Below are 25,760 nucleotides of genomic sequence, written 5' to 3' on the forward strand. Positions count from 1 at the left end.
TGGGAATTTTATGGGGGGAATTAGGGTACTACCTCACACAAAAAGATTTTTCTGTGCATCTTAAAAAAAACTGTCTGCAGAGGTAAATATGGTTTTCTCTGAGTTACAAAACTAGCAATCCAATTTAAAAAAAAAGGCAAGATCTATAATATATTATTAATGGAGTGTCCGTGGCTCATGTTCGCTGATGATTCGTGGTCTTTTGATGAAAACAAACTGAAATCGGGTTCCTTTGAGGAACATAGTTGAGGACAGACACGAGTTTAATAGCTTAGAAAACGACTGCTTTGATTCTGCGATAAGAGCTTTACCTCGAAGAACAAAAGCACCTTCGTAGCAAATCAACCAGAGCCGAGCGCAGGCGTTTGACATGAGAAACAACTCCAGTGATTTATTTTTTTGCTTTTGTCTGAAACAGCACCTGAGCGACGCTTCCAAGTGTAACATGAAGACAGTGAAAACAATCTTTTCTACAGTATGTAAAACATTTAAAAACATCAGATGCCAATGATGATCATTGATGACGGTTTTGGTCAGATAAACATTATTTTCCATACAAATACTTTTCTTAAAAAGAGCAAAAATGTAAACAGTGTTGAAAGAATGAGAACCTAACAAGACACACGACACAAATAAAGAGGACCGATTGCATCGGTCGTGGAGTTGTAGCACCAGTTAACCATCCTCGCCGTCAAGTCCAGCAGTACGAGGATGTGAAGGCATCACAGTACCGGAGCGAAGGCAGGGCTGCGTTCAAGTAGGTACCAAAGTATGAGACAGTTTTTTCCAAGTCTCTGTAGAGTTAGGACAAGTTACGCTTCATCCTGATCCCAGTACTCCCCGTCCACCTCTCCGTCCTCCACGTCCACGTAGTCGCCCCAAATCCCACGCTCGTCCCCGTCCTCCTCCTCCTCCTCCATCAGGTGGCTTCCTTCATCTTCTACCATCTCCCTCACGTCGTGTTCTTCATCGTCCCCGTCTTCGTCGTACTCCTCTTCGTCGTCGTCCTCGAACCTGCAGACCTCTCCGTCCTCCACCTCCCCGTCCTCCTTGGAGGAGCTGGAGCTCCCTTCGGACGCCCCAGAGACGAAGGAGACGCTGGTGGGCACGAAGCTGGAGGTGGCCGTCTTAGTGTTGATGTAGAGACGGGGGGGAGGCGGCGGGGAGGGTTGAGGGGCGGCGTTGAAAGTAGACCTGGTTTTTCTGGACGTGGACGACGAAGATTTCTCCCCCGTGGACTTGGCAGAGTTCCCTTCCGGCGAATATTCCCGGATTTCCCCCGGCTCCAGGGGGTCCGGGCCGCAGGGGTCGTGTTCGCTGCAGGACAGTTTCCCGTCCAGCTTGGAGATGAAGAGCATCCCCTCGCGGTGGCTTTTGCAGAAGGAGCTGGGACACATCTCGCAGAAGGACGCCGCCTCTTTCCCGCACGCGTCACACTGATGCCACGGACACTCCCATCGACCTGGAGAAGATAATATTCAAATCGTTATCACTAAAGAATGTGGACGCTTTTTTGTGGTCGGACTTTTTCCGATTACAGTGGATAAAAATGTTTTATCTTTTAATTAAAGCATCACAGTAGTGGTAGAGTGTTCCGACCACATACCACCTGGTGGCCAGTTTTCATTAGTAGAGATCTTACATTTCAAAATACTCTTTTGAAAAAAAAAACTCTTTAAAAAAATGTCCAATAGTGGCGTGCGAAAATACGTTAAATACTTTAATACCCTCAAATATCGCAATGTAGTTTTCTTCTTGATACGCCATCAATTTTTTCCTAGTTTTATCGTGGTTTATATTCAATGAATTGTGTTTGAAAATATTCCAATTTCTTTTACAATTAACATGCAAATATTCATGAAATTTGTTAATTTTTGTGTCGCTATTAAACATCCGGTCCAGCCATTACGCCCTCTCATCATGGTGATGACTGAGGACGAGAGGATACAGTCGACTCCAGCAGCTTTTAAAGCTGATGTTTGGACATATTTTGGTTTCAAAACAAATGAAAGCAGTTACGACTTTGTCAAGAGTCATGTGGTCTGTAAATACTGCAACACCAGAGTCAAGTACTCGACAATACTACAAATATATCCTTGTTACTGCAGTATCACAATATAACCTGTTCAATACCATGGTTCACAACTACAACTGTGATTGGTCAAAACTTCTCTAACCCAGTTTATAGCATTTCCAAAGCTCGAAAACAGAGCAAAAGATCTGTTGAAAGATCACTTGAAGTCCTACACAATGATGATGTTGTACTAAAATAATTGCTCAATGTTGCCAAATAGAATGTTGATGCAACTTTGTATTACTCAGCCTCATAAATCAAGTTTTATGAAATGAAAGTGATTTAAAGTAACTTTTCATACCTGCCGGCCTTTTGGCCAAGTTGAGACAGTCGGCGTGATAAACCTTCGGACAACCGGGTTTCTTACAGGTGATGATCTGTCCACTGTCCCCACAACTGAAGCACTCGTCTTCCCTCTCCTTCGTCACGGGTTGGTTCTTCTTCTTCACGCCGACCCTCCTCCTTCCCTCCTTCACTTTTGTTTTATCGGCGGGCGGCTGGTTCTATCACACACAAAATAAAGTATGTGTTAATATAAAGAGAGAAACATTGATGATGCAGTTCCTACCTTCGGCCGGACCCCCAGGAAGCCGCTGCAGTTGGGCGCCCCGCATTTACACGCCGTCTTTCCGTTTCCACGACACTCGAGGTTGTAGTTGAAGGTGAGCTCCACCCCTTTTGGGATGTCCTGAAGTGCAAACAGTCCAACCCTGGTGTCTCCGTTCACAGTCCACTTCTGGGTCTCGCAGTTGGGCTGACAGCAGTGGTTCATGAAGCGAGCCTCGTTTCCTTTGGGCCCGGCGTCGATGATCCGGTCCTGGAAAAAAAACAAGAGGAGGAGACAGGTGGTCAGAATCCTTTGTGGTCCACAGGTAGCGTGGGTCGTGCGTCACCTTGTCCAGTGTAAGCATGTAGAAGTTGCAGATGTCGTTCTCCTGAGCGTGTCGAATCCTCCCTCGGCACTCTTCCTCGTCGATCACTTCGCCCACGTATTCACTCACAAAAGCACCCTGACGAGAAACATAACATTTCATCATGATACCAATTGAAAACTAATTAAAAGACCCTCAATGGGCCGATCATGACAGAATCCAGTTAAAAAGAAAATAAATCACTTCCGAAAACCTAAATTAAAAGTAGTGCAGTTGCTAATCAATTCAATAACTGCCGGTGAGTTCATTTGTCCTTAGAAGTGATTACCATTCTGTTACACGTTTAGTCACTTCTCTCCTTCATGTTCCCTCACTTCTCGTCTTCATGTTCTCTCCATCATGTTCCCCCACCTTTCTCCTTCATGTTCCCTCATTTCTCTCCTTCATGTTCCCTCACTTCTCTCCTTCATGTTCTCTCCATCATGTTCCTTCACTTTTCTCCTTCATGTTCCCTCACTTCTCTCCTTCATGTTCTCTCCATCATGTTCCCCCACCTTTCTCCTTCATGTTCCCTCATTTCTCTCCTTCATGTTCCCCCACTTCTCTCCTTCATGTTTCTCCATCATGTTCCTTCACTTCTCTCCTTCTTGTTCTCCCTCTTTTCTCCTTCATGTTCCCTCACTTCTCTCCTTCATGTTCTCTCCATCATGTTCCTTCACTTCTCTCCTTCATGTTCCCCCACTTCTCTCCTTCTTGTTCTCCCTCTTTTCTCCTTCATGTTCCCTCACTTCTCTCCTTCATGTTCTCTCCATCATGTTCCTTCACTTCTCTCCTTCTTGTTCTCCCTCTTTTCTCCTTCATGTTCCCTCACTTCTCTCCATCATGTTCCTTCACTTCTCTCCTTCTTGCTCTCCCTCTTTTCTCCTTCATGTTCCCTCACTTCTCTCCTTCATGTTCTCTCCATCATGTTCCTTCACTTCTCTCCTTCTTGTTCTCCCTCTTTTTTCCTTCATGTTCCCTCACTTCTCTCCTTCATGTTCTCTCCATCATGTTCCTTCACTTCTCTCCTTCTTGTTCTCCCTCTTTTCTCCTTCATGTTCCCTCACTTCTCTCCTTCATGTTCTCTCCATCATGTTCCCTTACATGAACAAAAAAAATGAAGGATTTCTATCCTTCATTTTTTCCCTCTTTTCTCCTTCATGTTCCATCACTTATTTCCTTCATGTTCTCCCTCACCTCTCCATTTATGTTCAGTCTTGAGTTGGGCTTGGGAATCATGGCCAGTTTCCTAAATCGATTCGATTTCAATAGATAAGATTCTGAACCGATTCATTTCGATTGGATCAAGAATCTGCTCTTGAATAATGAAAATGGCTTAGCTGTGTTACAATGTACTTTATTAACAGTTCTACTTCATGCATGCTCAGCCCTCTACAGGCTGTTGCTATAGGTTTCCTTGCACATTAGTAGAACCGAAGGTATTACCATAACTGTAGCTGGGCTTAAATGTGAAAAAACACAATCATACAAACAAAATAAAAACTTTTAAGTCCTATTACATATTATTGTAATACAAAAAAAATGTAAAATAACATAAACCATCAGTGAGATTTTTGTTTCGAAAAAGTGAAAGTAATATCAATGTCAGGTTTATAAAGATTCTCTACTTTACTAAATGCTTTTTTTATTTAAATGTCAAGTTTTGCATGTTTAACAATACAGGAAATAATGTTTCACTCATCCGTACATAGTGTAGTTCGAGTTTCTTACTACCAAGTACCAGCTGATTCTACGACGACCATCAGTAAAAAAGGCTTTTAAATCATGCATGTAAAGTCAGTGATTATTTTAGTTTTACTAATTTTGTCACAGACGTCTTTGTTGTTGGAAGCCAATTTTGGGGTCGTGGGGGTTGAACACAGGTCGCTCATGTATATTCCACAGCCCTAGACTTGAACTCACCATAGCAATCCTGAGGTCTTTGAATGCATCATATGTAATGTAATTTAATGTTCAATCATATATTTGTCATTTGTTCTATTGCTACAAACTCACCTTCTTGATGTCGGACAAGCCCCGCAGACCCCAGCCACGCGACAAGGTCCGGAAAATCTCCACCGTCGTGTACTGTCGTTTGGTGAAGGCCTGGTTCTGACACTGCTCCCCTGCGGCGCACACCTGAGGGTGGCACTCGTACATGAGCATGCGGTTGATGCACTCGGAGTCCACGCTGCACGGGTTCTCGTCGGTGGCCTTGCAGTTGCAGCGAGGAACGTCCGACAAGTCGGCCGTTACGATCTGGACCTTCCCAAACGGCCGATTCACCTGCCAGGAAAATTGATTGTCATTTGACTTCTTAATTTCTTCCCTTTAAAGTCTGAGATGTTTCAAACCTTGATTTGTTTGAAGGGCGGAGGTTTCTTGTCGTTCTTCTTGTCCTCCTGCTGACGTCGAATCTCTTTCTCTGCCTGAAGCTCTTTGAATCTCTGAGCTGCGTCGACCAGTGCTGTGAGAGACAACAGTTGATGAAGCTTTGTGAATCTGAGGTGGTTATCAATAGTATCGGCAAGAATCTGTTGATATGATACGCATCACGATAAAGGGGCAACGATACGATATACTGTGATACTGTAGTAACAAGGATATATTTGTAGTATTGTCGAGTACTTGACTCTGGTGTTGCAGAATTTACAGACCACATGACTCTTGACGAAGTCGTAACTGATTTAATTTGCTTTGAAACTGAAATATGTCCAAACATAAGCTCTAAAAGCTGCTGGAGTCGACTGTATCCTCTCGTCCTCAGTCATCACCAGAATCTTGCAGGATTTTATGCAGCCATTTGGTGGCCGGAAAATGGATGGCAAAACAATAATAAAAATAAAAAAAACGCTGTGAATGTTTGCAAGTTTAATTTAAATTTATAAAGATAACAAATTAATTATTTATTTCAGTGTATACATTATATGTTGAAATATAAATCATAAAATAACTACAATAAAAATATATATATATATATATGATTTGAAAGTCAAAGTAGTGCTGGTTTATATTGATACAGTGATGTGAAAAAATAAATAAAGTAAATCATAATAAATGAATAGTTTCTTGTTTTAAACCCTAGTGCGAAAGCAGTTTTATTTTTATTTTTAACATACTTTAATGAAATATAAACCATAGAAGAACTGTGATAAAAATAAAATACTCTTTGAAAGCCAAAAAAGAAAGTCATGAAAAATAAATAAATCACAATTGTTTTAATATCGATATAGAGATGATAAGTATCAATATGGTATCTTGCCAAAAACATAATATAAAATAGTGTGTATGAAAATGTTGGTTATATTTTTATATACACTTTACCCTAATTTATCAATGAGAGAAACAAAAAAACGTACCATTCTTGTAAACGACGTCGGCCCCTTTCCCCATCTTCTCGATGTTCTGCGTGTCTCCGTCCATGTAGGGAAACACTCTGGCCTGATACGTCCACACGAAATCATTGGAGCCGAAGAACTGCACCGGGAACTCTCCCACGTCGTGCTTCATCCTCATGATGTTGTTTGGCACGTCCTTGAGTTGACACACCTCTGCAGGCCACCACCTGCAGCCCCACGGTCGCAGCGTTAGACGGGAGTTTAGACTCTTAAGCTGTTGTCTGCGGTTCCCTTACCGGTAACGGCCCCATTTGACCCACAGGATATCCTTGATTCGAGGCCTCTTTCCTGCCTTGCAGTCATTACAGAACCAGCTGCCTTGAGGCATCTCGATGTTTAGACACTCCTGGTGGAAAGCAGCAGGACACGACTCACAGCACAGAAGACTTCCACCTGGAACACAGAGAATCATCAGATTCTGGAGACGCACCCAGGCGAGGCATACCTCCACCAAGGAGCTTCGACAAACACCATTTTGTAAAAAACACATCATACAGTCACAAGAAGAAGCCTTGTGTAGCCTGAGCTAGGATACAAACCTATGGCCCATGATTTTTAAAATAATTATTTTGTTGTATACTTTACTTCTGAAAACACCTCCATGGCAGCCAATTATTGAAGTACTCTTTCACAAAAATATGTACCTGAGGAACATATATTTAGATCGATTTATTTAAACATTATTCCGTGAATAATAACTAAAATGTTGCTTCAATCCCTGAAATATCTATACAAAAAAAGGTTGCATTGCTATAAGTTGTTTCAATAAAAAGTAAAAACACCTAAAAAAAAACAACAGTTTTCTTTGATTTAGGAAATAATCTTTTTTTAAGTACATTAAGTACACAACATTTGTGTCTGAATAAATTGAATATAATACATATAATAATATTTTTATTTTATTTAAGTCTTTTTTATTTATTTTTTAATTGAAGCAACTGTTTACATTAAATATTAAAGTAACAAAATCTACTTCCATTGTAGAACAGTACTGTAAAAATCATAGTTCAGTGGACTTTTCAGGATTATTAGACAACAATACGTCAATCAAACTCAACAGATGTCCCGCCCTCTACCATGAAATACAACGAAAGATCTTGATCACAACATTCTGAAAACACCTCTAAGCACTAGGCTGCTATTTCAGCACTTACAACTAAATACTAATAACATATAAGATAGAAATCTCGAGTGTTGTTTTCTGTGATTTAAAAGTGTCCCGTGTCATCTGAACAGTTGAAAAAAATACTTCTTTGGTAATTATTTTAAAATAAAATCATAATAACATTGAAATATAAACCGTAATGTAAACATGGGTTGTTAAAGTCGATAAAAAACCCTAGTTTTACCTTCATCTGATTAAAGTCATGCATCGAACAAACATAAGTCACAGTCCTGGTGTCACGTTAAATGTCGTCCTACCTTCAGAGCAGACGAAACACCAGCTGACGTTGATGTGTTCGTGGTTCTTGCAGCCCTTACGGGCGGTGAAGTGGTTCGAGCAGAGGAAGCTGTTGTTGGCGAGCACCAGGCTTCCTGCCGCCATGCAGTTGTCGTTGGCGTGATAGGCGACAGGACAGCGAACGCACCGAGCCAAGCGACCTGCGAGTCACAATAAAAGAGACAACACTTTAGTTTGAAGGACGCACAGGAAAAAAAACTATAATTTGTGGAGACGATACTTGGAGATATAGGTTATAGATGAGAGGTTTTAATGGCGGCTATTTAAAAGAAAACTCTCTGAACTTGAGTAGGAAGTCAAATACTTGAATCGCTTGAGCGACCTTGAAAGGATTTGACAAGAATGAAAGCAGACAACATGACAAAGCCATTAATCACAGCCCAGCCTTGATACATTTACACCCTTGAGAACCTGGAAACTTTCATTCAGAACAGCCATCATGTGCCTAAAATAGATTTAATTCAATATGTTGACAGTGGATATGTGCATTATTAGAAACGCATTCAAGATCAGAACCAAACCAATATTCTTTTGTTCACACATCGCTACATTAGCATGTTAGCTTCACGTGAAAGGCTAAATGGTTCACTGCTCAAAATGATGGCTAACATCTTTAGTCAGCTTAACAGATATATATTTTTTTTAATTCACTGTAACTTAACCTTTGTTTTTAATACAAGAACAGCTGTCATATAACCACTGTTAATGGAAATAAAAGCATAAAAACAACGGAGTGGTACGCAGCACAGCAGTAAGCTAGCATGGCTAATGGGTAACAAGCATTACGAGTCTTTATAAAAAGGGGTCTGGGAGGCTAACAAAAGAAAGAAAGATTTCTTTGGGGGTTTAAGTGTTGTGTCGCGGATAACATATTTGCAAAAGGCAGAAATTTTATCGATTTTATCGACAATTATTTTCAGTTAAAATGGTAGTTACAGCAGTTCGTTCAGCTACTTATTTGCCCTTTAAAGATAAACACAATTTTTGGTTTGGTGAGTTTGTGGTTTGTTAAGCCACAATCCCATTTCCTCAGCTCGGTATTGGGGAAACCCCTAATGATTTTTTAAAAAGGTTTTATCCAGCTATTTTAGAAAATAACAGAAAAGTAAATTATAAATAGCAGAAAAACAGAAAATAATTGTTTTTTTTTCAATTATTGAATTCAATATTTTGTGCATTTCAAGGTTGTTTAAAAAAATGTCTTAGCTTAAAGTCGCTATCATTCAGCCACAATGGTGGCACTAATATACCAAATGTATATTGAATTTAAACTACTTTACTACATATTTCCATAAGTCATTTTAAACAAAAAATTTTTTGGAAACGAATGTGCAATTTTCCTAAAAGTAAACAAGGACATTTCTCTACTGCACAACTATCACTGAATTGTAAGGTCAACTTATATAAAACTCCAACTTTCCTGAATGACTCATGTTTGAAATGTTGAAGTCTTCCTCTTCAAGAAGCAGTAAATCCATCAAATCTGGGCGAACAAGAAGTTACGAGAGCGGAGTCCATTATGATGCAATAATGGCTTCACTCCTCCTCCAGCCAGCTGTAATCATGCCCTGCTTTGTTTATAAATAGAGCACCTTGGAGGTGGAGATTTACGGGATTGATGACAAACCTCCATGCTTGACCAATCACAGCAGAGTGGGTGTGGTTATGGTAAACAAGATTTAATCTCCAGAAAAACGAAACGTTTTCAGTGGCCGGGGCTTAAAGTAATTTTTCTAATGAAAAGAGAAGTTTGTACAAAAGGACAATATAGTCCAACGTCAACTTAAGACACACTTAAATCAACACATTAGTTGACCTTGAAATTGTTGCAGACCTACTGGTTATTGTGTTTAATTGCACTTTTCATCTAGTGACAAGAAAATGCATAAATAAAAAATAATTAAATGATTAAACCAGTACGATCAATATTGTGATATTTTAACCTTCAATAATGATCAATGACATCATGATAACAACATTCTTAGGGTGCAGCTTCTTACCTTTCGAGCAGCAGATGTTGAGAGGGTTGGTGATGTGGCAGGACAGGCAGACGTGCAGCGAGCAGCGGAACCCTTTGTTGTGCGTTTGCGTCGCAGAGTAGGCCAGAATACAGTCGGCGTGGTAGAACTTCCCACACAACGGAATCATGCAACGCTTCACGCCACCATCAGCCTCCTTACACACGAAGCAAGTGTGGACGCCTGGAAAAACACACAAGGAAGGTGAAGGTTCTGGACCCGATACCATGAGACCGACAAGGGTTGGTGTGAGTGGACGCACCGCTCTTGCACTCCTGGCAGATGAATTTCCCCTTCGGTGCTTCAGATAAGCCGATGCAGTTTTGATGAAAGGCCCCGAAGCACGGACCCTCACACACCAGCAGATCCCCGGTTCTCTCGCACACCTGCGAGCATCATCGTCAACCACCGACACTCCCAGGATAAAACGTTATGATTCCGTTCAAACCTGGCAGACGTTCTCCTTGATGGTCGCGGCGCCGATCTTCCCCTTCACGTCCACCAACATGGTGTCGCAGATCTGAACCGGCTGCACCTGAAAGATGGTAAACATTAGGTCCACTGACACCGGATTGATTTCATGGACGCAAGATTCACACCTCGGGTTTAGTCGTGACTTTGTCAGCCTGGTCTTTCTGCTTCTCCTCTTCGTCGAAGACCTCCTTTTTGGGATTCTTGCATTGGCGAGGGCTGAAGGATTTCTTTCGGACCTGGACTCTGACGTTCTTCAGCTCCTTTTGCAGAGCGGCAAGAGATTGGGAAGACGATGGATTTGGCTTTTCCTTCTTGACCGACTCGACCTGCGAAATGACATGTTGCGATTAGCCAACTAGCATTTAGCTTTGACGGTCTCCCGAACATCAGCGGCCATTCAAAGGAATACAGTGGTCCCTCACCGTATCGCGGGCTACCTTTCATGCTCTCGCCATTTCACAGATATGTATTTTCAGTTTCAGTTTATTTAGAAGGACAATGTGCAGTTACATTAAAAAGATGGCTGCACCAGATTTAGCACAATGCTAATTTCCATCTGTACATAATATATCAACATACAAATAAATAAATATTGGTAATAACATAAATAATACAAATGAAAATGTTGCCACTCGGTACTACATGTTTGAATTAAATTACATGTTAAAAAATACTGCAGCAATCTGGAATGGCAGAGCTCCATGTCTTTATTAAAACAGATAAAACAGTTACCACAACCACCTTATTTATGGTGTTGAAAATCAGTGAACTCCCATGATACCTTCCACACACTACTACTTATAGTAGCGGCTGCACTTCGATTCTACGCCTGTCGCTTATGACTGGTTGGCTGGGCGGCAAAGCATCATGAGAGCTGCTCAGGTCAGAGTTACCGAAAGGGTTGTTAAGAGGGATGGCACCTCAGGTTCAATATTAAGTGAGAAAGTAGATGTTGATAAATAGATGACAAATAAAAATGTTCTTTACTTCAGGGATTTCGTTTCATACGGGGGGAGTTTTGGGATTCAACCCCCCAGAATTAGCGAAAAGACCATTTCAATCCAAAGTATTTAAGGTTACCTGATGATTCTTGTAAGGCTCCTTCTGTTTAGACGAGCCTCTGCTGTGACCGTTTGGCTGTAAAGTACAAACACATTGGTTCAAACACATCAAGACTCAAAGGTTGGTTCAAATGTACCTTTTCAGTAGAAGGAACCTCCTCTATGCTGCAGGGGAGAACTCTGTGGGACGACTTCCGTGGCTTCTTTCTTTCCAAAACTATAGCACATTCGCCAAAAAAGTTTTACATTTTGTCACCATCGCAAAGATCTGTGCTGTGTTTAGTCAGAGGTTTACCAGATTCAGAAGGTAGATACGTTTCTCCTGCAGGGCTGAGAGGGGATTGTGATCTTGTAGGAAAGTCTGACGGATCACCGGTGGGATTCTTCTCTTCAGGAGATTCCGTCTCGGCGTCGTCCACGAACGATGCCGTGGAGGCGACGCTGAGGTCGAGGAGAGACGCCGATGTGTGCATGTCTTCGGTTTCACATTCTACGGACGCATCGGTGTCCTGAAACCAAACAAGAGCCCGTCAACATTCTGCCCAACTTTCTGCCAGAACACAGCAGACGGTGGAGATGACAAACCTCCAAAACTGAAATACTTCTTTAACCAATAAATGATCCATCAGCTGCACTTTAAGTCATAATCAAGCAGACCTTTTGCTTTTTATTTAAAGAAGGAAAGATGAACAAGAAAACTAGCATCTCAATACTAGGCCTGCTAGTTGGTATGTTGCATTATTCCACATGTCGCTAGAGTCATCAATCATTCTCATTTAAAAATGCATCGCCGTGGTAACAACACAACAACAAAATACTATGGCTGGTAAACTGATACAGCCGTCCCTCGTTTTTTCCGGGTGTTACATTCAGAAAACCCCATTAAATTACATGACAGACCATTTAATTTTGAACTGAAATTAACAATGTGTATTTGACCTAGCAATGAAGAGCCATCCCTCTCAACTACCTTCGAAAGAGCCTACGTAATGCTTTGTCGCCCAGCCAACCAATAAAAACTGTATAGAAAAGTGTGTAGAAAGGCATCATGGGAGATTTGTTGGCACCATAAGTAAGGTTGGGTCTGGGAATTAGTGTCTTACACATAGTTCTGCGGCTGCCTTTGTATCAACAGTAAGAAAAATGAGAAGGAGCTCCTGAGTGCAACTTGTATTAAAATATGCACCACTTGCAAAAAAAAAAGTGTAAAAGTGTAAAAGTGAGAGCGCTCAAGGTGAACCAGGACGTGGCGAAGGACTTACTTTACGCAACACGTTAACATCACCAGCCACTCGTCATAGCCGTGTTGAAATGTATTTTTTTTAAACCACTTTGAAGTTTCTAAAAGCAGCCTACAGCTCAGGAAACTGACACCTGTAACCACCGGCTGAAACAAAGAGATGAGAAAACAACACGTACCATATTGTCCATCATGTCAAGTGCTGGATTCGTCTTGGCGACAATGATTTGCTCAAACTTGTTGGACTCCAGAGGTCTTTTTATCGTCTTGCGGGGCTGCTTGGCGTGTGGACTTGCTGTAGGGACAACGTTTATGTTGATAAGTGAATTATTTTACGATCAAGTTGCGCACAAACATTAATATCTCACCGATGGTTGTTGAAAGGGTCTGCTCGGGTTTGCCGACTTCAACGCTTGGTTCTGGTGAACGTGAGCCGTTCATCTCAAGTTCTCTGATGACAGAATTCTTCTTCAGCATCTGCCAACGCTTCTTCGGCGCCATGAGCGTGTCCGGATGTCTTCGGGGAAAGCTGCTGGGATTGCTAGTGGACGACGGTTGACCAGATCTAGGATCGCCGCGGTAACCCGCGACGGCGCCTTTGTCGTCCGCGTGATCGGTTGGGTCGCAGGCCCGGCTCGACACTTCCAGTCTGGCCGGGGCACTCCGTTTTCGGCGCTGTTTGTCCAGGTGACCGGAAGCGTCGTCGACGTGGTAGGTGTCCGCCTTCATGAGGGGCTTGGTTTTCCTTTTCCCGGGCGTGAGTTCGGTGCGATCCGACCAAACCGACGGCTCCGGTTTGATCCCGCGAGCAGCACCGGAACACCTTAGTGCATCTGTGGAGGTAGGAATAATGAGAGGCTCCTCCTTGATCAGCCCCGGTGGCGTCGGGACAATCAAAGGCTTCCCTTCTTTCTCTCGGGTGTCATGCATGTCTTTCAGGAGCATGAGGATGGTGCTGTATTTGTAGCCGGATTTCGGGCGAAACACGGGTGAGTTCGAACTGTTGGCATCGTCTCTCGCTAAGGATTGAAACGTCACTTCCTTTAGATCCTTAAGTGACGCGATAAAAGAGGGGGAAGAGGTCGGGGAAGACGATGGAGAGATGGCGTTATCGATGTTCTCCGACTTGATGTTTTTGGGCCGCTCCACCGGCGTCTCAGCTTTAGATCTCATCAGCGAGCCGTTGCGGATCTGATTCTTATCTGGCTTCCTCGACCGTCTCTTCGGGGAGGACGACATCCCAACGGATGGTTTCCAGTCGGAAGAGATTCCGGTCCTGATGGGAGAAGGCGTTTTATACTGACGACCGTTGACGTGGCCGTGAACCGAGAACTGGCTCCTGGCCGGACCTCGGTCCAGAACCACCTCCTCATCCACGTCCCTTGTTCTGGAGATCGGAGGACTCCTGTCGGGAAGACTGCAGGAGGACTTTACGCCGAAGGCGTCAGAAAGTCTTTGATAGCTGCCGGAACTTGGCTCATAACTCGTGTAACAGTGCAGTGAAGGGTTAAACAAATCCGTACGATTCTCTCTAAAAGAATGATCAACCGCCGGCAATTCAAGTTCTTTTGCGACCGGTTTGTGAAAGTCTCTGGTTTGTAGTTTCTGTTTGGGTCGGTGGAGCATCGGGACAGTGTCGAGGTCGGCGTAGGGAGAGTCGACGAGAGGCTCTTTCAGTGCGCTGATGGATGTGTGAGAGTGGTCCATGAAGACGGAGGCGTCGTTGGACCCGCCGACGATGTGGCCGAATATGTCCGACAAGCACTTCTTCTTCTTCCGACAAGGCGTGCTCTTGGCGGAGCGAGGCGTCTCCGCGCCGTTGGGGGTGGAGCCGTGAGAGCGGGGGACGCTCTGAGGTGTGGTCTGGCCTGAATCCGTGGAGAGAGGGAGCTGCTCTTCCGACTTTTCCTTCGGTCGTTTTAGTCCGTCTTCTTTAGTGGGCGGCGTCGGCACCATCGCAATGTTCCGCTGTTGGCTCGGAAGCAAGTACTCCGCTTCTGCCACGCTGACTTTCCAAGCAGTGAGTAAACTTTTGGGTATCTGCCACATGAAGAAGACGTTACTAGAAATGTATCTGATCGAAGATCTAGTTTCCCCATTAGCCTTATAATACTAGAGTCTTCATCTCAAGGTTGTAACTCACTGAATACTTGTAGTCTTTCTCCTTCTGCTTCCCTCTCCTCCTCAGAACAGGTAAGTCACCGAACTGATGACCACCTTCGAAGGCGAGGACGGCGCTCCCCTGGACCCACGCACACTCCGACATCTCCCCGACTGTTTGCAGGAAATACATCCGGCACGGTCGAGGATGTGGCACTGTGGGAAAAACAAAAATCACAATAAGAGGTTACACATCTGTTCCCCCTTATTCTTTTATATCACATGACACAACCTTTCATCTTGGTGTAGATCCCCAGGCCGGGGTCGCACTGGATCCTGCAGGGCCACCAGGGTCGCCGGTTGAATTTGGCCCAGACCAGGTCCCCCTCGACGTACTTCACTGTCGGAGAAAGCTTCTTCTTTGGACTGTTGGGCTGATCAGAACAAGTGAAGCAACCGATTAAAACATTTTCTCAAATATATATATATATATATTAAAAAAAAGCACTTATCCAAGGCAAACCTCTGCCAAGGAGCTCATTTACATGCCTACATATATAAACACAGCATACAAGAACACGATTGCAAAATCTAAAACATGTCGTAAATCAACTATAACACATTTTGTTATCGTTTTTATGATTATTGTTACATCGGTATAATTCTGAATGGATACGCGGCAGCCCTTAGAGGCCATACAATAACTTAAAAACCAGGTAAACGACAATCAAATCATCACCAAAACCCAGTGAGTAATTGGCTCATTATTTACCAGTTTTATACGATCCTAGAATTCTCCTTTTTTTGGACCAGACCAACTAACTCCAGGGAAATCCTTAGCAAATGTTACCAGTTAGCTTTCTGTTCTGGACTAAATTATAATTCTTTTGTTTCAAGTTCCACAGATTCTTATGTAAAATCTCATGTTTTGAGGTCAATGTTTGTGAAAACATGTCATGAAAATAAAAACTAAAACAGCTCATGAATCATATTTAAGAAAATCATTTGATGCAGTTTTGTTGCCAAATATAATCTTACTAAAGAATAATATCATGTGCTTGGTGAAATCGCTGATGTAATTGTAAGGCCCACTCAAATTAAAACTCATAGATTACCGTATTCTTTGGATCATAACACGCACTTAATATCTTAGAACGTTCACAAAAAATAATCCACAATGCCTTATGTATTAGAGTCATTCTGACCTGACCTTCGAAACTGATTAAATGTGGTTCACAGCACTCAAATCTGTCAAATTTTTTAAGTATGATCGTTGGCTACGAAGCCGCACAGCTTGATGGACTGTCAGAGCATTACAATGTTGAGAGTTATTGTAAATGAGTTGAATATACTTGACATATCTGACTGTTTTGATTCACTTAATGTGCCTTATTATCTGAAAAACACTGTAATCTGTCAAAGTAGATTTCTGTTGTATGTTCAAAAGGGATTTTTCGAGGTTGTTGTCTGATGATATATATATATATTTATCGATGTATAACAAGTCTTGGCTCACACTCCAAACTCACATTAGAATCCGTGCCATGGGGTGAAACAAGTCCAGGTTCTGGAGAAGCCAGCTCACGATCACTGCCCGACTCCTCGCCCACAGTCCACTCATCCCTCATGATGATTTCAGGCAGCGCGCTCGGACTTAGTGTAGGGTTGAGCTCGGAAATCGTCTTTGACATCAGATTGAAGACAGTAGGTTTGTAAGTCACTTTGTCCATCCCTGAGCTGAAGGTCGTCGTATTGTCCGTCACAGTTCGGCCCCTACCCCATTTGGGGGGCCGCTCGAAAGGCGTCAGCTCGTGATCGCTGCCGTGCTCTTCTTCGTGCTTGTCCCGGGTCGCGAACAGCGTGGACTCAAAATGCAGGTAGTCATTGGGGACCGGGGAGCACCTTTCGAAGCTGTCGGGGCTGCCGGGGGAGAAGCCGTTGCGGCTGACGCCCTGCAGGGGGTCGTAAGGCGCCCCGTCCTCGGGAGAAGGAGGTAGATGGACGGCCGGGGCCTCGAACTCATCGTCGCTGACGGGGCTGGCACAGTGCACGTGACTCCGAGTGAGGGGGTCTTTCGCCGGGTCGTCCTTCCTGAAGTTCGGGAATCGCTTCAAAGGGCTGTAGCAATGATTGTACCCCAGAAGCACAGGCTGCTTCAGACCGGACGAGGGCGGCGGCGGTGGCTGTAGCGTCGATATCTTGTCCGCCTTTCGCTTCAAGATGCTACCCTGGTTTCCGTAAGAGGTGCTCATTTGGCCATTGTGGGACCCCAGATCTGGCTGACTGGAGCCAAACACCGTCCTGCCAGGTCTGTATGACTGACTCATGTTTTCATGACTGGATCCTGGCAAACAAGAAAAGGACAAGGTCACAAATACGATTGATTATCAATCAAGAATCAATCATATACGACAGGGTTCCTACAGCGTAAAGCAAGTTACATTATAAGACTTTTAAATACCATTAGAAGTTGAATTTAAGACCAACTCGAGTCCTACACTAAAATACATAATGGAAATTTGCATTGAATTTACATCTTCCCATGTTTACAAAAGCAAACAAATCTTTCCAGAGTAACTAAACGAAGCACGTTGAGGTAGAACCGCTACAACCACTGTTTTGTCATTTTACTCACTGTGTAAAATGTCAGAAGCCATTTTTAAATTAAATTAAAAAGCAACATTAAATCATACTTAACATGCGTTTAAGACAACAGAAAGTTGATTTAAAGAATGACAGAGGTTATATTTGTAAATAAATACATATATATGGAGTTAACAGAATGCATCTCACTCCAAGACATATAGTACTTTTTAAATCCGATGGTCAGATTTCAATTAAGCAAACATCTGTTATGACCCCATCACTTGCGAACAAAAACAATGTAAGAATGGTGTTCTAACACTTGGGGAAACAGCTTGAGTCTGAAAAGATTTTAATGCCAATTAAAGCTTAACTTAAATTGCATGTATTTAATGATATTTAAGACCCTGTAACTGTATAACATTGACATGTTGTTGTCATTTGGTCATTTGGGGAAAAACCAAAACAATGACAGCTCGAGCGGATCTAGTCCGAGTCTCTCACCGACGACAGTGTAAATCAGTGGATAGAATGCATCTCATAATAGCAACTGTTTACTTTTTAAATCACAACTCCATTGTGGTGACAGGGGTTTCACCCCATCACTCGCAAACAAAAACAATCCTAACACTGGATCAGGAAACACGCACAAAAAAAGGAGCGGAAATAGAAGCTAACCCAGTGAGAGGAAGAGCTCAATACATAAACACTAAAAAAAAAGAAAAGAAAAAAGCATGGCCGGTCCAAAACAAGGACAAACACCGGCACTGTCTCCGTGTTGCCTTTATTTCATTCACAAAAACCCAAAAGGAAAAAAAAAACATCTTTATATGACTAGCTTTTTGTCCCAGGAGGAGCTTGTTGTGTATCAGAGGTGCTGACACTGAGCCATAAACACACACACATCCACACACACAAAGCTGCGATTAACTAGCACATCCACAAAAGTTAAGAAGAAAAAAGAAAAAAGATGGAAAACTAACCATTTGGATCTTGGTCACGATAAAAGCGCGAGGCGAGAAGAGTGCGTGCAAAAGTGTGTTTTCTCTCTCCGTGCGTGTGCGGCTGCACGACCCCGGCTGCAGTAGTAGTTGTAGGCCGAGGATCTGGTTCCCATCGCCGCGGCGTCAGGCGGCCTCGTCCCGGTCACTTCACGCACGGAACCCGCGGCGACAGAGAGTCATGGCCGCCGTGAAGCCTCTCTACACACACACACACACATACATACACACACACACACCATTGACTACATGCTTTTCTGTCGAAGTGTCCCTTTGGTTTGTGTTTAAAAAAAACACACACACACACACACGGTTCTGCTGGTGAGCCAATCGGCACAACCGCCCCCCCCCCCCCTATCCGTGCACGCTTGAACCTACCGTGCGCGTGCACGTCCAGGTAAAGTTTCGCTTTAGAATGACCCCTTAAATAGAGAAATCTCAGAGCGTCAATGGAAGGGTGACCCCGGGTGTCTTTCTTGAAGATGCGCGTGTTTGTGTTTTTTTTTCCAACAGGAAGTCAAGTCTCGGCCTCTGAGCACGGATCGTGCGCCATGTTGGTTCTTCTCTCGCACACACACACACACACACACACACACAGAGAAAAAGACAAAACAAGGCCGATGTGCACTCGGGGATTAATATATGTTTTTAAAAACAAAAAGGCACACGTGTCAGTCTTACCTTTTTAAAAAGGGTTCAAACACGCGCACGAATCGGACTCAAAATGTTCCGGTTCGTGTCGCTTTGACGTGAAAACATCTGCTGTTGCGGCACAATAGCTGCTGCAGGCCAGTCGGTCTCTCAGGACCAGACAAAGAGCAGACACACGCACGACGTGTCCGGGTTCATTTACATCTCACCATACGATTAACTTTCAATTCTATTTACATTAATATTTTTTTAAACGTCATAACTACCAACCTTATAGCGCTTATAACGAGAAACTACAAACCGGTGTTTACAAGTTAAACACGTTTGAAAATGAAAATAAATGTGGTTTTAAGTTTTTATGTAAACTACATATTATTATTACACTATAAATGTTTTTGTACCATGGACATAAATAAATAATAACTGTGTTACTACCAGGCGGTGGCTCGCTCAGGGAGTTTGGCCTCCTAGTGGCGGAAGAGAGAACAGCACCCATTCATCATTAAAGGCAGGTTATTAATATGTTATGACTGGATTTGGACGTTTGCAGTGTAGGACTCTGCTCTTTTTATAGCTTATAACACGACTTGAATGAAAGTTCAAGTAATTTTCCAACACAAATGTACTTTTAAAGTTAAAATGTTATTCATCTGAAGTAATAACACTTAAATAATAAATAGTCATAGTAATCAATAATGTCACTATTACTACGTTATTATTACTATTACATTGTTGGAATATTAGTTTATATTAAATTAATATTTCACAAATGTTTATTGTCTTCATTATTCTAACGTTTATACACGAATGAATGAAAGTTTATACATATTTTTGTGAAGTCTTTTCCCAGGAACACATTAAGATTAAAGTACTGGTCAGCATCGTCAGCCATTTATCCTTTATAACATATATAGTTGATGAAAAAAAGGTTGCAGGTTCCCTTCCAGGGAGGCCTCTTGACCTCTTTGTGTTGCGTGGGTTTACTCCGGGCACTCCGGTTTCCTCCCACAGCGCAAAAACATACAGAAGTTGATTGGGAACTTGGAGAAATTGTCCGTAGGTATGAGGGTGTGTGTGAATGGTTGTGCGTCTTCGTGTGTCCTGCGACTGACTGGCGTCCTGTCCAGGGTGTCCCCTGCCTCTCACCTGTAGAAACTGGGATATGCTCCAGCCCCCCCTAAGACCCTCATAAGGGAATAAGTCGAAGAAAATGAATGAATGTTGTTATGACAACTACCTAAATACACTTTTTTCAATTTGTGGGTCACAATGAAGCTTCGTACTTTTTTTGATGGAAATTTAGTTTATATAGTATTATTTTCTATTTAAAGTAAAATAATAACAGCTGTATTAACAGGGTAGATATGTTAGTAGTTGATAGGTATTGGTCAACAATATTATTTGTTAATTCCCAGTAACCTAAAAAAAAAAAAAAAACACATAAATGTTTTATTTTGTGTTAATTTAAAGGGATCTAAAGAGTATGAGTTCAAGTACAAACTCCTAATATTGACAAACAATATCAACCATCAGCTCATTATATCAGAAATTAAACTAGCCATTAGAATCTGGCTGGAGTTGAAAACTAATCAAATCTACAAAAGGTAAAAAAAAAAGGTAAAGCTGGAAGAAAGTCAGGGATCAACAATGAAAGTTCCTTGAAAAATGTTTTTAATTTTGGTTTTTCTGACAGCACAGATATTGTCTGAAAAGCATAATTTCGTTCCTACTCCGGAACAGCACGGCCACGAACAGATGAATTCAACAAGGGCTTTCACTTTACACAACAATCAACAGTAATGAAAGAACAGTTACTGCGTTCACGACAATTAGTTTCAGACTAAAAGTGCTGATCAAGTGGAAACAATACTGACGTTTTTTTTTTTTTAGTGCGATACACTTCTGCAGACAACAAAAACACATCTACATGTTCATGAGCGAAAAAAAACAAAACAGGCTGATCTCATTTTAGAATAAATAAATGTAAGATTATGATACAAAAACAAGTGCTAAAGGTGCAAGTATTGAAAGTAGAAACTGATAAAAAGTTCCTCCACTGATTGAATCAAGTGCATGCTCGTCATCATGCGTCATGTAGAAACAAACGTTTTCTTTTCTCAAATGAAACTTCTGGATTATGGGATGCGTATTAATCACATGAGCTCGGCGGACGACGCGGCGGATCTCTTGCCGGCGTCGTCGACCTTGTCGGCGGACTCGCAGGGGTCTCTCTTGTCCATCAGCAGGAAGGGAAAGGCCGGACCGTCGCAGCCGCCGAAGTCTAGTTTCTTGGGGTCTCCGCAGACGCCGAAGTCTAGTTTTTTGTCACAAGAGAACTCGAACTTCTTCAGCCGGGTGAGACTCTTGATGCTGCCCGGCGGCCTCCCGGGGCTCACCTTGTACCCGGCCGCTTTGGTGGTGCCCAGGGGCCTCCCGGGACTGGTCTTGAAACCGGCGGCTTTCGTGGTCCCGGGCGGGCGTCCGGTGCTCGTGCGATAACCGGCCAGCTTGGTGGTCCCCGACGGTCTCCCTCGCCTGCCGGACTTGGGCAACCCTTTCTTCTTCTTGGAGCCGTCCGTCTCTAAAGGGTCGCCCACCCGGACCATCACCGCCTCGGGCTCGAAACTGTTCTGGTTCTCCTGCATCTGACACGCCATGACCTTGTGCATCCCCTGAGGCAGGGGGGCTAATCCGGCCAGGGACAAGTGCAGGCCTGAGTGGGTCGGCGTGGGGTAGAACTTGCCGGACTGTGTGCTACATACATCAAAATGGCTGGCTGCATGACAGTCCACTGCCAGTCCAGTCATACAGAAGTCACTGCTGCTGCTGGTCACTTGATTCATGGTTGGCTGTGGAGATCAACAATCGATACAAGGGTTACAAGATGATTCTTTTAGAGGGTATGATACTAAATTATTGTCACAGTCGATTAAAAGATTAAAGCTCGATGCATAAAGAGACATGTAGCATCCATTAGCTCGTACCTCATTTGTCTGCAGATGTTGGCGAGGAAAGGGTTAAACTCGGATGAAACACATTTCCTTCAATGTTTCTCGTGATGGCGGCGAACAAAAACTACGCGGCGACGTTCATGACACGACGGGAGAAGCGCAGTCCTGCGACCACTGCGGCGCTTTGTTACATTTAATCCAGATTCACAGAGGTTGGGATGAGAAAGCAGCCATTTTCTCCCGAGGAGGAGAAAAAAAAACACAACAGGATGCGTTCTCCGCGCATGCGCGGAGGGGACTCCACGGAGCAGCCTCTGATGGTTTTTTTTTTTCTTCATTCGTGGTGACGTTCAGAACAAAAGAAGCACAAATACAACCAAACGTGATGCATACGACCACGTAGTACTGCCTTCATAATCAATGGATGAAAAAAAAACAGGAAAAAAATGTTTTAATAGATTTTTATTAACATCCATAGGAACTGAAGCACAGGAACTGGTTTCATGGAAGCGACTGCACTGCATTATACATTAAACTAAAACTTATGTGGCATTGATGAGTTTGGTCAGCTTCTGGATCTTGGTTTTGGTGGACATGTCCACGTACTTGTCCCCAATGCTGACGATCATGCCTCCGAGGATGGAAGAATCCAACTGTTGGTGAGGAAAGAAAGATGTCAATAAATTAAGATTTAACATTTCATTTCCAGTCGCTCTGCAACTTTTGACCTAGTTGCTTATAGTCCTTTTTTTTAAAAAATATTCTTAGATGCTAAAGCATGAGTCCACCTCCCTTCATTTTTCATGCCTTACCTTGGTCTCCAGCTTGATGGATTCCCCCTTCTGGAGGAAGGCATTCAGCGCCACTTTCAGTTCTGAAAGACTGGCTGCATCCAGAGGCTGATGCATAGAAAAATAAATCATTGTTACCGTCAAGTATAGATTGTGCAAAACTTTGGATTAAATGTCATAATATAAACTTGCACCATTTCGATATGATGACGCTGTACAAGGCCTGTAATGTCTCCAATAAATATTTGTTTCCATCTCTGATATCCTTTGTTTGTCCATAACTATCAGTAGAACATCAATTCAATCACATTTCTACTCCCACAGAAGGGAATAAAGTCTAGAATAAAACAGTACAAAAATGATGATTCAAATAAATATATTAGTACATTATTGAATAAGACTTAACAGGTCCAAATACTCAATATTTTTTGAAAAGAAAAAAAAACAACAACTGTTATTTGCCAATTAGGTGTAATTTAATAACAGTAAAAAAAAAGGGTTTATATAAAAAGTGATTTAATAGACCAAATGGTTTCAGTTCATGTTGCGTAAAACCACCCAAAAAAGGTGCCACAAAGTAATGACATTAAACCTTGATGTCAATCTTATAATGATTAGACGTGTTAAACCACTCAGAGCAGACAGAGCAAGATAATGGTTTGACCAATTCCAGCCTCATAACAAAAAAAAAAGGACAAAACTTAAGAGTTTGATTTACTTTTAGAACAAAAACCTTGTGTAGTGCTGCGACACAAAATACTGTAGTTCTCTGGATCTTTGTGATTCACAAGTTGGATTGAACAAAGATATACTTAATATTCTCAGAATCAGAATTCATTCCACATTTTTTTCTTTTGGTAATGACAGTATAGAATAAAAATAAATATAAATTAATTAAGACAAGATGTTCTTGCTGAAATAAAAATGTAATGTTGTGAATCAAATGCAAATATTTTAAAAGAGCAGCAGGTCATTACAAATGACTACACAGCGTACCCTTGTACGCTGGAACACGACCTAAAGACAGACATGGCTCAACAGCTGTGGACTCAACGGCCAGACTCTAAAAACATACCTGAGCAGTAGTGACGGAGCAGATGACCTCTCCCCTGTGGGCGCTCATCATCTTGTGATAAGCTGCGATAACCTCCCCAGTGTAGGTCAGACGCCCATTTTCGGACAGAACATCTGCAGATCACAGAAGACACACTCGTGTTAAGACACAATGACAAGTCACAGAAGGTGACCTTGAGGTTGGACGTCCTAGATGACACTAGGTCTAAAGATAGATTTCTTTTGAAAACTAGAAAAAAAAAACAGGTCTGCCATCCATGTTGAATATAAAATGTGATTTACGTATATTTACTCAAGAACTTTGACTTTCAATCTGGACCAAATGTATTCAGGATTAATGACACGTACTGATGAGGTTCATGGTGATGGGGGACACCTTGGCCTTTGTAAGAGCGGCATTGAAGGTCTTCTGCTTGAGGCTACGCTTCACATGAGGGTTCATGACAATACTGGCCATCTTGGGGTCCTGGATGATGGTCTAGGGGGAACAAAAATATACATATTAATGGGAATTGTTAACCCATTTCGAAGTCATTAGAGTGTATTCAGCCTGAAATAAAAAAAAGACAAACAACTGTACCATTCAGATCACATTAACATACAGAATAAGCCGTTAGTATTTAAGAGTACGAGGTCACGTACTGAAGACATGTCAACTCCAATCGGACTTCTCTCTACCACTAATACCACGTTAACTTTTATAAACAGTTTAGTTAAATACATGTTTAAGTTACCGAGACTTTGCCAAGCTCCTGCTCGATCTGGTCCAGCATCTTGTTCTTGCTGGCAGCTGAGAAGAGAGCAGTAGCATAGCGACCCTGCACACCGTACACCTGGATGGGAGGCTGAAGGGGAACAAAATAAAAAAGTGTCAATCATAATATGACCCACAACAACATGCTAAAGCTACCAGTGCTAATGTCTTACCCTGACCAGGTGGGTTCCAGTCCTGATCACAGACGTGCTGAATTGACGAGCCTGTCAATGCATGTGTGTTAGTAAGTCATAGTTGACAGAATTTAAGTTATTGAACTTGTCAAATGACGGCAGAGACAGCAAGCTAGCCGGCTAACAGGTTAGCAGTCATTCAAGTGCAATGAATTGCATCAATTTCCAGATATTTCCTTAAACACGCAGAAGCTTCACAGAATGATAATAAACATAATGCAGCATTTAAGCGATACAATAATCCCATAAACATGTATATTATAATGAAATCATTGATCGCCTTACCTGCTGTCCTAGCATGTGTGCGGCCATTTTCTCCTACAGCTGTCTGCGATAGAACGCTCTACTGCGCATGTGCACTTCAGTTAAAGCCAGGACGTCTGGGTAATGTAGTCGTTTTGCGTCCACGGAAATGGAAGTTCTTCTTTATACAATCTTAAAGGTGAGAGTGAACGTACAGTGTTGTAAGAGCGACACCAGCTGGGCGAACAAAGGAGACGCACGTTAAAAGAGATAAAAAGTTCTGGAAAAAAGGATTAATACGATTTAATATATAAAAGTATAACTGACCAATGTTTCGGTGTAAAAAAAAACATTGGTAGAAATACATAACCATAAATCAAGTTCCGAATATAAATTGTAGTTGATAATATCATCTGATCTAGAATTTATTATTTTAAAAATAGTGAGCACATATTGAATTGTAATTGGGGGTTTCTGTTTTGAGTTATTTATTAAATAAATAAATCAGACAATAAAATGGCTTCTGTCATAAAAATAAAACCTGAACCGACTTAAGAGTCTCATAATAAATTACATTGTTATAGTTTGTATAGTTTGAGGCGCTCATGTCTCTGTCCAAGACTCCACCAATAACCGATTAGTGAAAAGATATTAACGAAACTGGTCACTTTGACCTTAAACTGAACTTCCCATTTAGATGGTAGAGAAATTTGTAACAGTAACCAATGAAACAACTTTATTTTACTTGTGCATAATTTGACTATATCTATGTGACACTTA

At 42.2% G+C, this 25,760-nt stretch overlaps 3 protein-coding genes across 3 annotated transcripts; all 3 read right to left on the bottom strand.

The window, feature by feature from the left end:
• Nucleotides 1–360: 360 nt before the first annotated feature.
• On the bottom strand, nucleotides 361–19,125 carry LOC148072065 (histone-lysine N-methyltransferase, H3 lysine-36 specific-like). Its single transcript, XM_087799011.1, has 24 exons — nucleotides 19,004–19,125; nucleotides 18,701–18,882; nucleotides 18,305–18,523; nucleotides 16,268–17,082; nucleotides 15,031–15,172; nucleotides 14,782–14,954; nucleotides 13,007–14,678; nucleotides 12,818–12,933; nucleotides 11,694–11,907; nucleotides 11,536–11,615; nucleotides 11,418–11,474; nucleotides 10,463–10,663; nucleotides 10,312–10,398; nucleotides 10,126–10,249; nucleotides 9,846–10,046; nucleotides 7,806–7,985; nucleotides 6,620–6,776; nucleotides 6,345–6,550; nucleotides 5,340–5,452; nucleotides 5,002–5,271; nucleotides 2,968–3,084; nucleotides 2,643–2,891; nucleotides 2,376–2,577; nucleotides 361–1,462 (listed from the first exon to the last, which is right to left on the bottom strand). The coding sequence occupies exons 4-24, from the start codon at nucleotides 17,063–17,065 to the stop codon at nucleotides 813–815; spliced, it is 6,009 nt and encodes a 2,002-aa protein (XP_087655137.1). The 5' UTR covers nucleotides 17,066–17,082; nucleotides 18,305–18,523; nucleotides 18,701–18,882; nucleotides 19,004–19,125; the 3' UTR covers nucleotides 361–812.
• A 1,502-nt stretch (nucleotides 19,126–20,627) lies between these two features.
• On the bottom strand, nucleotides 20,628–22,182 carry LOC148072066 (uncharacterized). Its single transcript, XM_087798987.1, has 2 exons — nucleotides 21,958–22,182; nucleotides 20,628–21,822 (listed from the first exon to the last, which is right to left on the bottom strand). The coding sequence occupies exon 2, from the start codon at nucleotides 21,814–21,816 to the stop codon at nucleotides 21,127–21,129; it is 690 nt and encodes a 229-aa protein (XP_087655113.1). The 5' UTR covers nucleotides 21,817–21,822; nucleotides 21,958–22,182; the 3' UTR covers nucleotides 20,628–21,126.
• A 189-nt stretch (nucleotides 22,183–22,371) lies between these two features.
• On the bottom strand, nucleotides 22,372–25,103 carry atp5po (ATP synthase peripheral stalk subunit OSCP). Its single transcript, XM_087799709.1, has 7 exons — nucleotides 25,023–25,103; nucleotides 24,717–24,767; nucleotides 24,524–24,634; nucleotides 24,138–24,267; nucleotides 23,791–23,903; nucleotides 22,737–22,823; nucleotides 22,372–22,577 (listed from the first exon to the last, which is right to left on the bottom strand). Exons 1-7 carry the CDS (start codon nucleotides 25,047–25,049, stop codon nucleotides 22,467–22,469), a joined length of 630 nt encoding a protein of 209 aa, XP_087655835.1. The 5' UTR covers nucleotides 25,050–25,103; the 3' UTR covers nucleotides 22,372–22,466.
• Nucleotides 25,104–25,760: the final 657 nt, after the last annotated feature.

This window comes from Callionymus lyra, chromosome 9 (genome assembly GCF_982586985.1).
Source record: "Callionymus lyra chromosome 9, fCalLyr1.hap1.1, whole genome shotgun sequence".
Taxonomy (NCBI): Eukaryota; Metazoa; Chordata; class Actinopteri; order Syngnathiformes; family Callionymidae; genus Callionymus; species Callionymus lyra.